The sequence below is a fragment of the Dermacentor silvarum genome, chromosome 11 (assembly GCF_013339745.2).
Source record: "Dermacentor silvarum isolate Dsil-2018 chromosome 11, BIME_Dsil_1.4, whole genome shotgun sequence".
Lineage (NCBI taxonomy): Eukaryota > Metazoa > Arthropoda > Arachnida > Ixodida > Ixodidae > Dermacentor > Dermacentor silvarum.
Genome location: NC_051164.1, coordinates 52,706,753 through 52,718,818, shown reverse-complemented (window position 1 = coordinate 52,718,818; position 12,066 = coordinate 52,706,753). Strand labels below are relative to the sequence as shown.

At 48.0% G+C, this 12,066-nt stretch overlaps 2 protein-coding genes across 2 annotated transcripts in view; one reads left to right on the top strand and one right to left on the bottom strand.

Annotated features, from left to right (window-relative positions):
- Positions 1-12,066, top strand: part of LOC119433007 (uncharacterized) — a 280,121-nt gene that overhangs the window by 81,393 nt on the left and 186,662 nt on the right. The gene's annotated exons all lie outside the window — the stretch shown is intronic.
- LOC119432584 (inactive tyrosine-protein kinase transmembrane receptor ROR1-like) overlaps positions 1-12,066 on the bottom strand; it is a 37,550-nt gene that overhangs the window by 3,044 nt on the left and 22,440 nt on the right. Inside the window, exons 3-8 of the mRNA XM_037699747.2 lie at positions 9,103-9,310; positions 8,132-8,441; positions 6,280-6,516; positions 3,529-3,730; positions 1,716-1,857; positions 686-925 (exon numbers count right to left, since the gene is read on the bottom strand). Of these exons, the coding sequence (XP_037555675.1) occupies positions 686-925; positions 1,716-1,857; positions 3,529-3,730; positions 6,280-6,516; positions 8,132-8,441; positions 9,103-9,310 (1,339 nt within the window). The remainder of the gene's footprint in view (positions 1-685; positions 926-1,715; positions 1,858-3,528; positions 3,731-6,279; positions 6,517-8,131; positions 8,442-9,102; positions 9,311-12,066) is intronic.

The following is a 12,066-nucleotide window of genomic DNA, read 5'->3' as shown; positions in this document are numbered from 1 at the left end:
AGAAGTTTTTTCCCTTGTTGGTATTGCATTTTGACATGCAAAATGCTCTGTCTGCATATTGCGGCAAAGTCAACTTTTTGATGCCTGCGGGCAAGGAAATGTGCGTCTTTGTGAGGAATAGAAAATGTGATAACATAAACCTGTCAATAGCTGCTATGGTTGTGTTTGATATAGTGCTAGGCTGTTTTCTTCAGTTCTATGGGACAGTGGTGTAGGCTTGCTCTTGCACACGTTGTGGATAACATATGCACTTCCCAGATGGAAATGAGGGATGTGTGTTTTTTCCTAAGCTGTATAAAGTTATGGAAACTGCATCAGCATCTGTATATGAGCAGGCATCAGTTTACTGGTCTATGTGATTATAGCAATTGGCTTTTCCTACTGGCATTGCATATATAAGATGTCAACTCAGTGTGAATCAGCAACCTATACAGTATAAAAAATAGGACGTTTCAGGTTTCGTAAATATTGTTGAAGCAGATTGCACCATTATATTTCGGTCACTGGAAGTAGTGTTTTATGCTCGGCTTATAAACTTTCTTCCCCGCTTTTCCCCATAAATTATACCTGCTGGGGTGATAACAAGGGGATATACTTGCAGTGCATCACAAGCAGCTGTCTTGCACTAGTGTATCGGCAAATGAAAATCTCTTAATATAAATCAAGTATAGAAGGCGCCACAGACCTGTCTGGAGATGTGGAGGAAGTCGGCCAGGTCGAGCACCTGAGTGGCGCCCTCGCAGCGTGGCGAGTGTGCCACCAGGAACTCGTGCAGGTCTCCGTGAGGCATGTACTCAAAGAGCATGCACAGGGGCTCCTCCTTGGTGCACACACCCAGCAGGCAGACAATGTTGCGGTGCTGCAAGTCGCTCATCAGCTCGGCTTCCCGCTGGAAGTCCTGCTGCGTCTTCATGGCCGCATTCTCCTGCATCGTGCGTGAGACTTTTAACTGCAGTCGACTGGAACACGTGGGCAGTGCGCCTACCGACGTGCTCCGAGCGTCTTATTGTTCGTGGTGCGCGATGTGGTGCTTTGCAGCAGCTGTGTTAGTGTCACTCACTATCGAACATGTCTAGCAAAGCGTAGCTCCAGTCGCGGCCAACCTGGTGCCTGTGTTTGGCGAGTCTGGAGCGTGCACCTGCGAGGGGGTATTCTGTGAGTGTCCACCTAGTGGACTCTCAGTTTAAGCTGCTGCTGTGCTCATTGTCTGGTCTGTGGCATCCCTGACAAGGAGACGGGCTTTCCCAGCCAGTCTCCTTTTCGCTCATACAGCTCCAGTCAATCAGCAGCAGCTGAAATGGAGAGTCCACTAGGTGGACACTCACAGAATACCCCCCCTTCCCCCCGGGTCAGACGCGGCTGTCCTCCAGAATGTGACCACTGCTACTGGCAACACAGATTGCGTCGTGCCGTGCCACTCAAAAAAAAGTTTCTAGTACACTGAAGTATTGAAGTTATGCATTTGCATTACTTCAGGAATGCACATAAAGACTCCCTGAGATACAAATGATGTTAAAAAAGAAAGTACTTGCTCAGAACTACTCTTGACTACTCTGACGAGAGTCTGAATAGTATTCACAACTCTCAGGAGCAAGAAGGTACACACACACACTTCCGAATTCAGGCTGTTGAGCATTTCAAGTTCACTAAGCTCAACCACTGTGCAATGAATTCAGGCATGCTCAGATGAAATTGGATTCAAAGAAGCCCCTTACCTTCAGTGTCTTTATGGCCACAGGCACGGGAGCACTGCAGTCACGCTTGGCGGGTAGCATCTCTCCTCTGTACACCTTGCCAAATGCTCCTTCACCCAGTTCCTCATGGAAACGGATTCGTGCAGCTGATACCTCGGGAGCCCTGTTTAAGGATTGCAGAATGTTAAGCGCTGGAGGAAGCCAGGAGGTTTAAGTGAATATCAGTCTCTTTTTGATTGACCTAAAGACACTATTCAAGTGTGCATCTTCACATTTAGCAAGGAAGGACAAGAGGCAGCAGCGCTTGACACTGCACTCCCACCTGGGATGACAGTCGCGCACAAGCTGTGATAGTGGAACAGAAATGTAGACAATGTAGACAAGTAAATTACGAACAAGACAATTAGGGACAAGACAAGACAATTATGAAGACATCAAACTTTCAGAACACTGACGAAATGAACAATATATATATGCAGAAAAGGACAGTATATAAGAGTGCTATTATGCAAGGAGAAAAGATGGTTCTTTATGAGATTCGAGATGTGAGTAACAGGCCAGGAATAATTGACCTATAAGAGTGCTGTTTCTTGGCCAAGTTGGAATTACATTCTGGTATGGGTTGCGCTTTCTAAGACACGGACACAGGAAGGTACATGGATAAACAACCGGAGCGCTCCCATTTGTTTATCTGTGTGCCTTCCTGTGTCCATGTCTTAGAAAGTGCAACCCATACGAGCAATTCATCTCATTTTCATTTTATTAGTATTTTCAAATTTACAGTTTATAAATGTATGTTCAATATTTTATTTAAGAAATGTAATCTAATTTAGCTTATCTGGAGGAGCACTATATGATGTGACAAGGAGCTATTTGCATCAGCGTAGAGCACATATGCTCCTTTAAATAAAAGATAGTTCTTGGTCTGCATCTTTGTGTTGTCTTTTCCTTGTCCCGTCATTTATCACTCCTCCAAATAAGTTGCAAAATGTACCAACAAGCTCAATTTTCAACCCTTCTGCAACCTAATGTAGCATTTGTGAGCCGTAGTTTGTCCTAGCGTTATTACTTCTATAAGTGAAATGTTTAATCACGTACGGTAATTGCAGGACGTAAGCAGCTGCTCATTTAAACAACGACATTACCAAGACAGCAAACATCAGTTGGTTTACACAACCTTAGTCATACTATTCTGTTTGATAACCTCTTGGAGCATGTTGCAACACCAGGCAGGACCGATTTTCATTCTGTTAGCGAAAATTTGTCATATAGTAGGCATAGAAAGATGTGTACGTGGACATATGTGCACGTACACATTTTTCTCTATACGTAACTGATAGTCTGTGAAAGCAACAGACTGGCTATCAAGTGAGGGGTGGGTGGTGTATGACCAGAATAGGATCATATGCAGTAATAAGATTACGGAATTTGCATGAACAGTAGTATTTCACACAGTACAGAGCCAAATCGAGAGGTTCGCTACATGAAAGCCGCATTCAACAAGAAAATACCTTCGTTACGTCCAATGCTTGTTGTAAGCATGTATTTGTTACGTGTTGATATTGATGAGAAATAATTTCAAGTTACTTCGTTATATCTGATCATTGGTTATACTCGCGTTCAGGTATGTCGAGGTTCAACTTAATCGGCAAGTGGCTTCTATTATGCCGTAGTTTTAATTGACTATAGTAAATGGCCCCAGCATTGTGTCATAGAAGTGAAATAGTAAATGTGATGAATAGTTGCACTCTGACAGAATGTAGAAGGTACAAAGAAGGCTCTTAGCACAAAACTATTTGATGTATCCCAAAGCAACATAAAAAAGAAACCTTGCCTTGTTGGCCGAGGCAGCAGTCGCCCCAACTCGAGGTTCTGTTGGGCAGGCCCTCGAAGGGCAGCTTTTCCAGCAAAGCTCTTGGCTGAAGGTGGCGGTGACGGCTTTGCACGGCGCCGAAAGCATGCTATGCCCAGCAAAAGGCCAATCAGGGCCACAGTTGCTATGCTGGGCAGCAGGATGTACAGCCACAGGTAGTCCACTGGAATTTGAGAATGCACCCGATTGCATAATCACAAAATTATTTGAGTAATAATTTTTGAGCAGCAACTCTTGTCAGTAGGCAGTGATAATGGTGTCAAGAGGAGAGAGAAAGGAAAGGTAGGAAGGTCAACCAGACATGTGTCGGTTTGCTATCCTACACAGTGATGAAAAGAAACAAAGAAGCAAAGAGGGAGGAACTAGCAGTGCAGACTAGTGTGGCTGTTCGTCACGCCTACGATCGGTCGCTGAGGCCAGTCAACTTCATAAACTGTAGTAACGCCCACATTGCTTTGTCAACCTTCAATGTGTGGGGCCATGGTCCAAGATTCTTTGTCTCGGGAAGAAGTCTATAATCTAGCCAGTTTAACACAGATCAAAGAACGTCTTTCATTGTCATATGAATGAAAAAACACCACGCATGTTCAGTTGCCTTGTCGCAGTTGCACGAGTCATGCATGTGTATTCACCATTCTAATAATGAATGAGAATTACCTACCCCTAACCAGATGCATCACACTAAGGCTGCACCACAGTGAGAAAAGTGTGATATTTTCAGCCTCAATGAAGGGTTATGGTTTGTGGAGACGACAGCTTGAAAAATTTGGGTTGTTCCGAAAAGTTCGCATCTTGGTGTGGGCAATAAACGAAGACCACTCGCAGTGTATCCTCAAGAAGGGTACGCAAACTGTCTGGGTATTTTTATAGGCCAAGTGGGCAGGATCATTGGCAAGGTCACCACTGAGCAACCATTGAAAGAATTGTACACATACTTCAGATACCTGCTCTAGCTTGGTTTACGCAGCTCGCATGTGCTGCCCACTAAGATATCTATCGACATCACGTGCAGGAAAATAAACAGGAGTGCCAACTTGCCTGATAAGGCCATCCAACTAACTGTCCTGCCATTTCAAGCTTCATGGTGTACCACATAGGTGGCACTGAAGTTTAGCGCTCTTACCAGCGCATGTGCCTCCTCCCACCAATGCACCAATTGGTCTCCCCCATACGTCTCTCTTACTGGAGGTACTATATCTTTTTCTGTGGTAGCCATTACGTGTTCTTTAAGCTACACCATTCCGAGCCACAACACTAGCCACCTTGCACCCACTGTATGGTATCTTTGGATAAACTGCACAGTGGTTCTAGAAATGCATTCGCAACAGTCATAGGGCTCCAAACGAAAAGCTACAATTCATAGCACGAAGCATCAGTGCAAGGATTTTCGCGACCTTTTGCTGCTTTGTCTGTTAAAGAATGGCGAATGGAAACATTGGGCACAATGTTTAGTTACTATGAGTAGTAACTGAATTGAAATTTTTTCTCTTAGTGGCCCTTCTAGCATGTTGACTTTTCAAAGTTGTGCCAGTTGTGCTTACTAGTATGCGCGCAAGCTAGCTTCTTTTGACCGATGGCTACAGCACCCTCTAAACAATGTTGTGCTGCGTTGCTGCTGCATCGGGCAGCATAGAGTTCTAGCAGCACCGGTAGTTACATGCCCTGAAACTTTCTTCAACCAAAGTTTAGGAACGTTTTCGTTTTGCATCAGTGTCCTCGCTGAAAGGGACAACAAAAACTACATATGTCGATGATTGCTGCTTCCAGCACCTTTACATTTGCAGCTTACTAGAACATGGTCATTGAAGTTTCACGTTTGTGTGCCCCAATTCAATGAGGCATTACAATATGGTGGCACTGATGCCTTCGTGTCTCCAGTTCCATAGATTAGTTCATGCACTTGCCAAAATGCTGCTATGATCACCGATAGTTTGTGTGAACAGAAAAAAAAAAATCGGGGTAGCTTGCAGTAGTGGCGCAAGACTAAAGACACAGCGGAGTTGATCGGTATCTAGCTGGTCCTGGCTATACGAAGTGATGCTAAGTTATACGAAGTAATGCCAAGTGATGCCAAGTTATATGAAGTGTATAAGCATTTCCTCGTGTCCCGTGGCATCGGGGAACGCCTCACGAAGCACTTACAGTCCTAGCACACGTAGGGGAAGTGGGGCGAAAGCTATGCAGTGTTCACAGTGTACGGGCTGCGCGTAGCAGACGACACGCCGGGATGACGTCACGGCGCATGCGCAGTAGCGCGCAGCTGGTGGGCGCTCGGGCGAGCCGCCGCCAGAGGCGCCTGCTGCAGTCACGGACACCGCGAGTACTACACTGTACCGCGAGCGTTCGGCGCTAATGCGGGGAAACGGAGAAGCGCGGATGGCGTCGGAAGCGCCTCTGCGCGTTGCCTCGTTGGTGCTGCTACAATTTGTTTCTCTCTCTCTCGCTCTCATTTTCTCTCTCTCTGCCGAGCATAGCGCGTGACGCTCCGCGAGGTGGTTGCTAGGCAGCGCAGTGGCTGGCGGCACACATTACGGCCGGCTTAAACAGAGCCGCTGTTAAAAGTTGTGAAAGGACTTTGCTAATATAAATGCATAAATATACCTATCTCTGCAATGCTGTTGCGCCGTTTTTAGGCGCGGTTTCTCGAAAACAACAAGGTGTGGAAAGGAGTGACCCCAGCGAGGGCATGCCGCATCGGTGTAGGCCACTCACCGCACTTGGGGATGTTGCAGATCTCCTTTTTGACGACGGCGCCCGAGGTGAAGCACCAGGGCTGGCTCTCCATGCCGCCCGGGTTGCGGCAGTAGTTGTGGCCGCCGACGATCTCCGGGTACTCGGCGATGCGCGAGAACAGGATCTGGTGCGTCCATGGCTGGCATGGCAGCCCCGACACCGTCTCGGCCACCACGCCGCGGTAGTCTTCGCCGCCGTGCACGTAGCAGCCTTCCTCTGCGATTGATCGAATGGCCGGTCAGCGCGATGTGCCTGACACAATCGTGGTAGTGAGGAAAAAAATCTACGAATTGGCGCCTAATATAAACGACTGCTTGACACGTTTCTGCGAAGCAGCGGCATTAGAGGGACACTAAAGCAAAACACTAAATCAGTTCGCACGGACAAAGCGTGCATTGAACACTCTGTTGTCGTTAATTTCGAAATAATAGGTTGGTTATTAGAAGAGAAAATGAAGGTCAGTATAAGTTTTTGAATTTCGCGCCGTATCCCCAACGCCGGTACGTCACTGTGACGTCACATATTTCATAGTATTTCTTTTGTATATTTGGGCCGCGTTGGCTCAGCCAAAGTTCCCGAAACTCGCCATGTTCAATCTATGGCTCCTTTAGAACACAATGTAGTCTATCTTTAACGCCAAATAATTAACCAAGCCCTAAAAGACGCTGTAAAAATCCATGACGTCACAGCGAGCTGGTGCGGGATCGTTTAGGAGGCGTCGCCACCCATCTTTTGTTATTGCGCTATTTCTGGCTCACCAAGTGTCGTGGCAAGAGTGGTGTTTTTTGATATTGTAAAATAGTAGTTTAGTGATACATAAGAACTAATTTTTTCTCTTTAGTGTCCCTTTAATTACCACTCATCTGATGGTTGCTGCGTTTTGACAGGTACTGAAATCTCAGTAAACAGGTTTTTTTTTTTTTTTTTTGCATTCCGACGCCATATAACGCGGCTGCCGCTTCCGAGAGTCGAACCCGAGACCATATGCAACGTCATCGGCGCTGAGCCACCTCGACGGCTGCTGCAATGCCTCTGCAGTCATGAGCACCCGCCGCGGTAGCTCAGTGGATGGCGTTGCGCAGCTGCACAGTACGAGGTCACCGGTTCATATCCCGGCCGCGGCGGCCCCATTCTGATGGGGGCATTGTACAAATACACCCGCGTTGCGCAGCTGCGCAGTACGAGGTCGAGGTTTCGATCCCGGCTGCCGCGGCCCCATTCTGATGGGGGAAGTGTACACCCATGTACCGTGCATTGGGTGCGCATTGAATATCCCCAGGTGACGAAAATTTGAAAGAACGTGCTTAAAATTATTGCTGGAGCTGTCCACTACGGCGTCCCTCGTGACCCACTCGTAGTTTTGCCGTAGTTTCGGGAAGTTAACCTTCGCGATCTTAATTTTCAACTGCAGTCACGAGCACGAGTCGGGAATGGCAGGTACTTCCCGCTACTACATTCTAACCCGGATATATCGAATTCATAACTGTATATAATGAACAGCAGTAAAAGTCCTTACAAAATTTTAGTATAAAATTTTTAGGTTATGCAGTCGAGCCCGGATATATCTAATCTGAACGGCATCACAAAAAAGTTCGATATGTAGGTATTTCGACATATAAAATAAAAATTTTGTTAAAAAATTTTCAAAGTGACTTTACTGCTGCTAGTTATACACAATAATTCGTTATATGTGGTTTCGATATATCCGATCGAATTGCCTTTATATAACGAAATTTTCTTGTCATCCCCCTTCAGATTCGGTATATCCGGGTTCGACTGTATACGGCGCCCGTCTATATATAGCCCCTCCGCGCGTGCGCAGTGAACGCACCTTTGTTGACGTCGTCGGTCTCGCGGTGGGGCACCCCCAGGCGCAGGCAGGACTGGGCCTCGGGCGACCCGACGGGCGGCAGGTCCTCGCACACGGGCAGGATGTTCTGCTGGCCGATGAGCGGGTGCCGCTTGGCGATCGAGTACTCCATGCGGCACAGGCTCTGCTCCAGGAGCTCGCACTCGTCGCGGCACACCGACCGGGGCTCGGGCGGCCGGTCGGGCGTCGCGCCCGGCGCCGGCTCGCACGGCGGGAACACGAAGAAGCACAGAGACGGGATGGCGTACTTGTGGCACGTGGCCGATACGTCCTGCGGGGCACATCCGCCAAAACGGGAGCGGATTTAAAGAAGGGAGAGGGGGTGGGCATTTGCTACCCTAGCCGGAGTGGGCAAGGGGGTAGTTCGATCACATCGCGCGACACCTGGTAGCCGGTGGTTCATGCGAGTATTGGAGGTCTACGTGCGTGAGGGAGCACTGACATATCTTTTTCTAAGTTGCTAAACCACTACTACTACCTTCTCGCGTGTAAAATTAAAGGACGACACTTGGCTGGTGTGAAAGTTTGGAAAGCAGTAACGGAGGTGTCGAAATTTGATTCTAGAGCTGGATTCGCACGACGGGACGGATCGCCCATTCAGTGCGCGGACGAGCCTATAAGTATCAGGTCAAAATGCTGCATGGTCACCGACTACATTTGCTGATATTTTACCAATGAATTTTATCAATGAAGCCTTAGGGAAAGATTAATTCAGTGTGCGCCTTGAACACGTCAAATGCAAGACGCGCTGAAAAATTTCTACAGCGTACGTATGACCATAAAGGCGTGAAATGCAAGGCGTGTCGAAAAGGTCTACATATGCTATACTTCTAGCTTGCACTTTGTACAAGCTAGAAGTTCCAGCTTTGTACATTTCTGGGTAAAGCGACGACGCTCAGCCAGCACTAGCTGTTGCTGTAATCGCGGCTCACCTGCGAGGTGGCGATGACGGTGAACGCGGCGGCCAGCTTCTCTTCCATGGCGGCTAGCGTGGCCGGTGGCGGTCGGACGAAGACGCTGCGGTTGCCGAGGTACTGGCCGCACGTCACCCCCTGGTAGATCTGGCAGCTGCCCGAACTGGAAGACGTGACCAGAGGCGGTCCCACGATGGGCAGTTCGTTGCCGGGACTCGCCACGGGACTGCGCAGAGGAAAGGAAAAAGAAATGGTGGGCGCAGCTTAAGTTTCACTGATACACTATAGCGGCATCGGAGGACCGCAAATGTACAACTACCATTACGAAAAAGTCGGCAACGTCAACCTTTAAATCAGGTTGTGCTAAAGGCTCATTCACACTAGGCCGACGCGACGCCGATTTTGGTCTGCCGACTGTTGGCCACAGCGTTTTCCGTCCTACATGTAAACTGCTGTCGCCAACAGTCGGCAGACCAAAATCGGCGTCGCGTCGGCCTAGTGTGAATGAGCCTTTAAGGTTTATATGCTTTTTGGCAATAACCGGAGACAAGTCGAAAAGGGTCGGGAGACTTGGAGTAGGCGATGACATGTAGAAAGATTTATACAGTATTCACAAGCTGTAGCAGGGAAATGACACACATATATAGCTGCCTAATAGCGGCCCAATAGATTTCGGAGCCCATCAGACCGACTTCAAGTGTTTCAAGCCACCCGACGATGGACCGGGTGGCTTGCCGGTCCATATCGTCGCGCAGAACAACGCAGGGTGGATGTAATTTAATTTGTCAACCGCGTCGCATTCCTTCGAGTTGGGAAACAACCGAGTCCTTCAACGCTGGCGTCCCTTCACCGTTTCGCGTAGAGCAAGGCAGCTCCGAGTCATTAGCGCTGGGCGCCGGCTGGGTCCTTCACCCCGTCTTGCGTAACAGGGCTGCGAACCTCGGAGAAATTGAGCAAGACTTGAGAGCGGGCTAGTTTGCATTCCGTGACTAATTTATTCAATGACGACGTGTCCTGTCATCGTCTCCCTTCAACTTCAAGTTTATAAGAGCTCAGAGAAATGCGCGCAAGTTTTAAGTCGTCGCGATGAAAGCTCGAAGACTTGTGGCAGGCCGAGTGAAAGAAAGTAATCTTGAGAAGCTGGATTTTTTTTGCGCGCAGGCTCGAAATGCCTGACGTAGTCGAGATTTTGATAATCAACGTCATCGGCCAGGCATGCAGTTCGTGTGCCAATAAGTCTCAATAATATTTGTAATCCCTCGGCTCACTTGAATTTCAATAACTCGCCCCCCCCCCCCCCCCCTCCTTGTGTGCAGGGTAGACAACAGGACACATCATAGCAGACCATTTTGTCTTTCTTTCTTCCACGTTCTATGTCTGCTATTTTAAGAAAGAAGAGAGAGAGAGAGAAGAGATAAAGCTGTGTTCAAGATTCAGGAATGCATGACGTTCTATGACATAGTACAAATGCTGTATTCGAAAACTCTAATTTTCATGCATGAACCCAACAATCTGGCTCGTGACAAAATTTATGCCTTACGCGCTCTATACAAATCGCCGCGCTGTTTTGGCAAATCCGAAAGCAAGTGACGTAATTATAACCGCGCTTCAGAAACACGGAGGAAAATAAATGGGCGGCTGAGTGCACAAATATTTGTGCCTCAAGAACGTGGACACAAAATCGAGGAAAAGGTAAAGAAAGTTCGCGAAAAATTACAGCGTAATTGAAAGCGTGAACAGACAACCAGGAGTCATTGAAAAGAAAGTGAGAGAAATTGAGACATTCAATTGGATACAAAGGTCAGATGGAAAAAAAAAAAAAAAGAAGAAAAACGACAGTGGAGATTCACAAGCATGGCAAGAAAGAAATCGGGAAGGAATGTCTGCACGACGGGACAAAGGACACTGCCTTGCTGTTCGAGGCGCGAGCTGGCTGCTTGAGGACGATAACTTACCGGAGCAACTATTCGCAACAGGATGAGGCGCGTGCCTGCTGCTGCAAAAGTTCGGAGACGACTCAGCACATCGTAATATGGAATGCTAAGATATTCTTCACCCAGCAAGACCCGTAGGGAACGTCCGTATTACTGAAGCACGGGTATTCAAAGCTGATGGAAGCATTAACTGGTCAGCAGTCAAGATAAGCAAGAGATGTTTAAGAGTATTGGTGGGATAAAGGCAAGAAAAATATTGATAGAACCGGAGTCGTTACAGGTAACTGTACAAGGTAGATGAAGAGCTGTTAAGAGGCAAAATACTAGACTGCTATTGATGCGTATAGCTCAAGCAGGCTGACTATTTGCCTCCTCCCTCCCCTCTGTTTCGAATGGGATGCCAATACAGATCATCATCAGCAGGCAGGGAGACACGCATTCCGGTAATCGGTGGCGTGTCGGTAAGTCAATGCGATACGCTTCTATAGCATGTTCGTGTAAACGCCGTTAGTGTTCGCCTTGCGGTTTCGTGTCCGTTTCAAACAGCTCTTCTTCCTCGCGAAGCTTTGTAGGAAAAAAGAGGGGTCACAAATTCGGGGGAAAGCGACGATCACGTGAGCTGCTCGGTTCACGTGAGCCGCGCGGGTCACGGTTGACCCGGTCGCCACTTACGGTCGGCCCTCACGGTAGCAGATGTTTTCTCCCCCACCCTTGAAGGCGTTGTCTAATCTCCGCGACGACCAGCTGTCGGAGGGGGGCGCATATGCGTTGGGCAACATCCGCGCCGAGTTCCGGTCGAACGCCGGGAGTACGTTGAACGCATTTCGAGAGATTCGAAACGCGCGCACGTTGTTGCTATTCGAGCGCCGTTTGCAGAGTTATTTCGTTTCACGGGGATTAGGTTATACGTTACTGCTTTGGATGAATTCGGCGAGTGTAACAGGATCAGCCGTCACGATGTTTGTTTAAATGCGTCCCCTAGAGATGTATTTTAATAGCCAGCAGAAAGCGTCAAAAGCGCCTGGGTCCAGCCTGTGGGCATGTATGT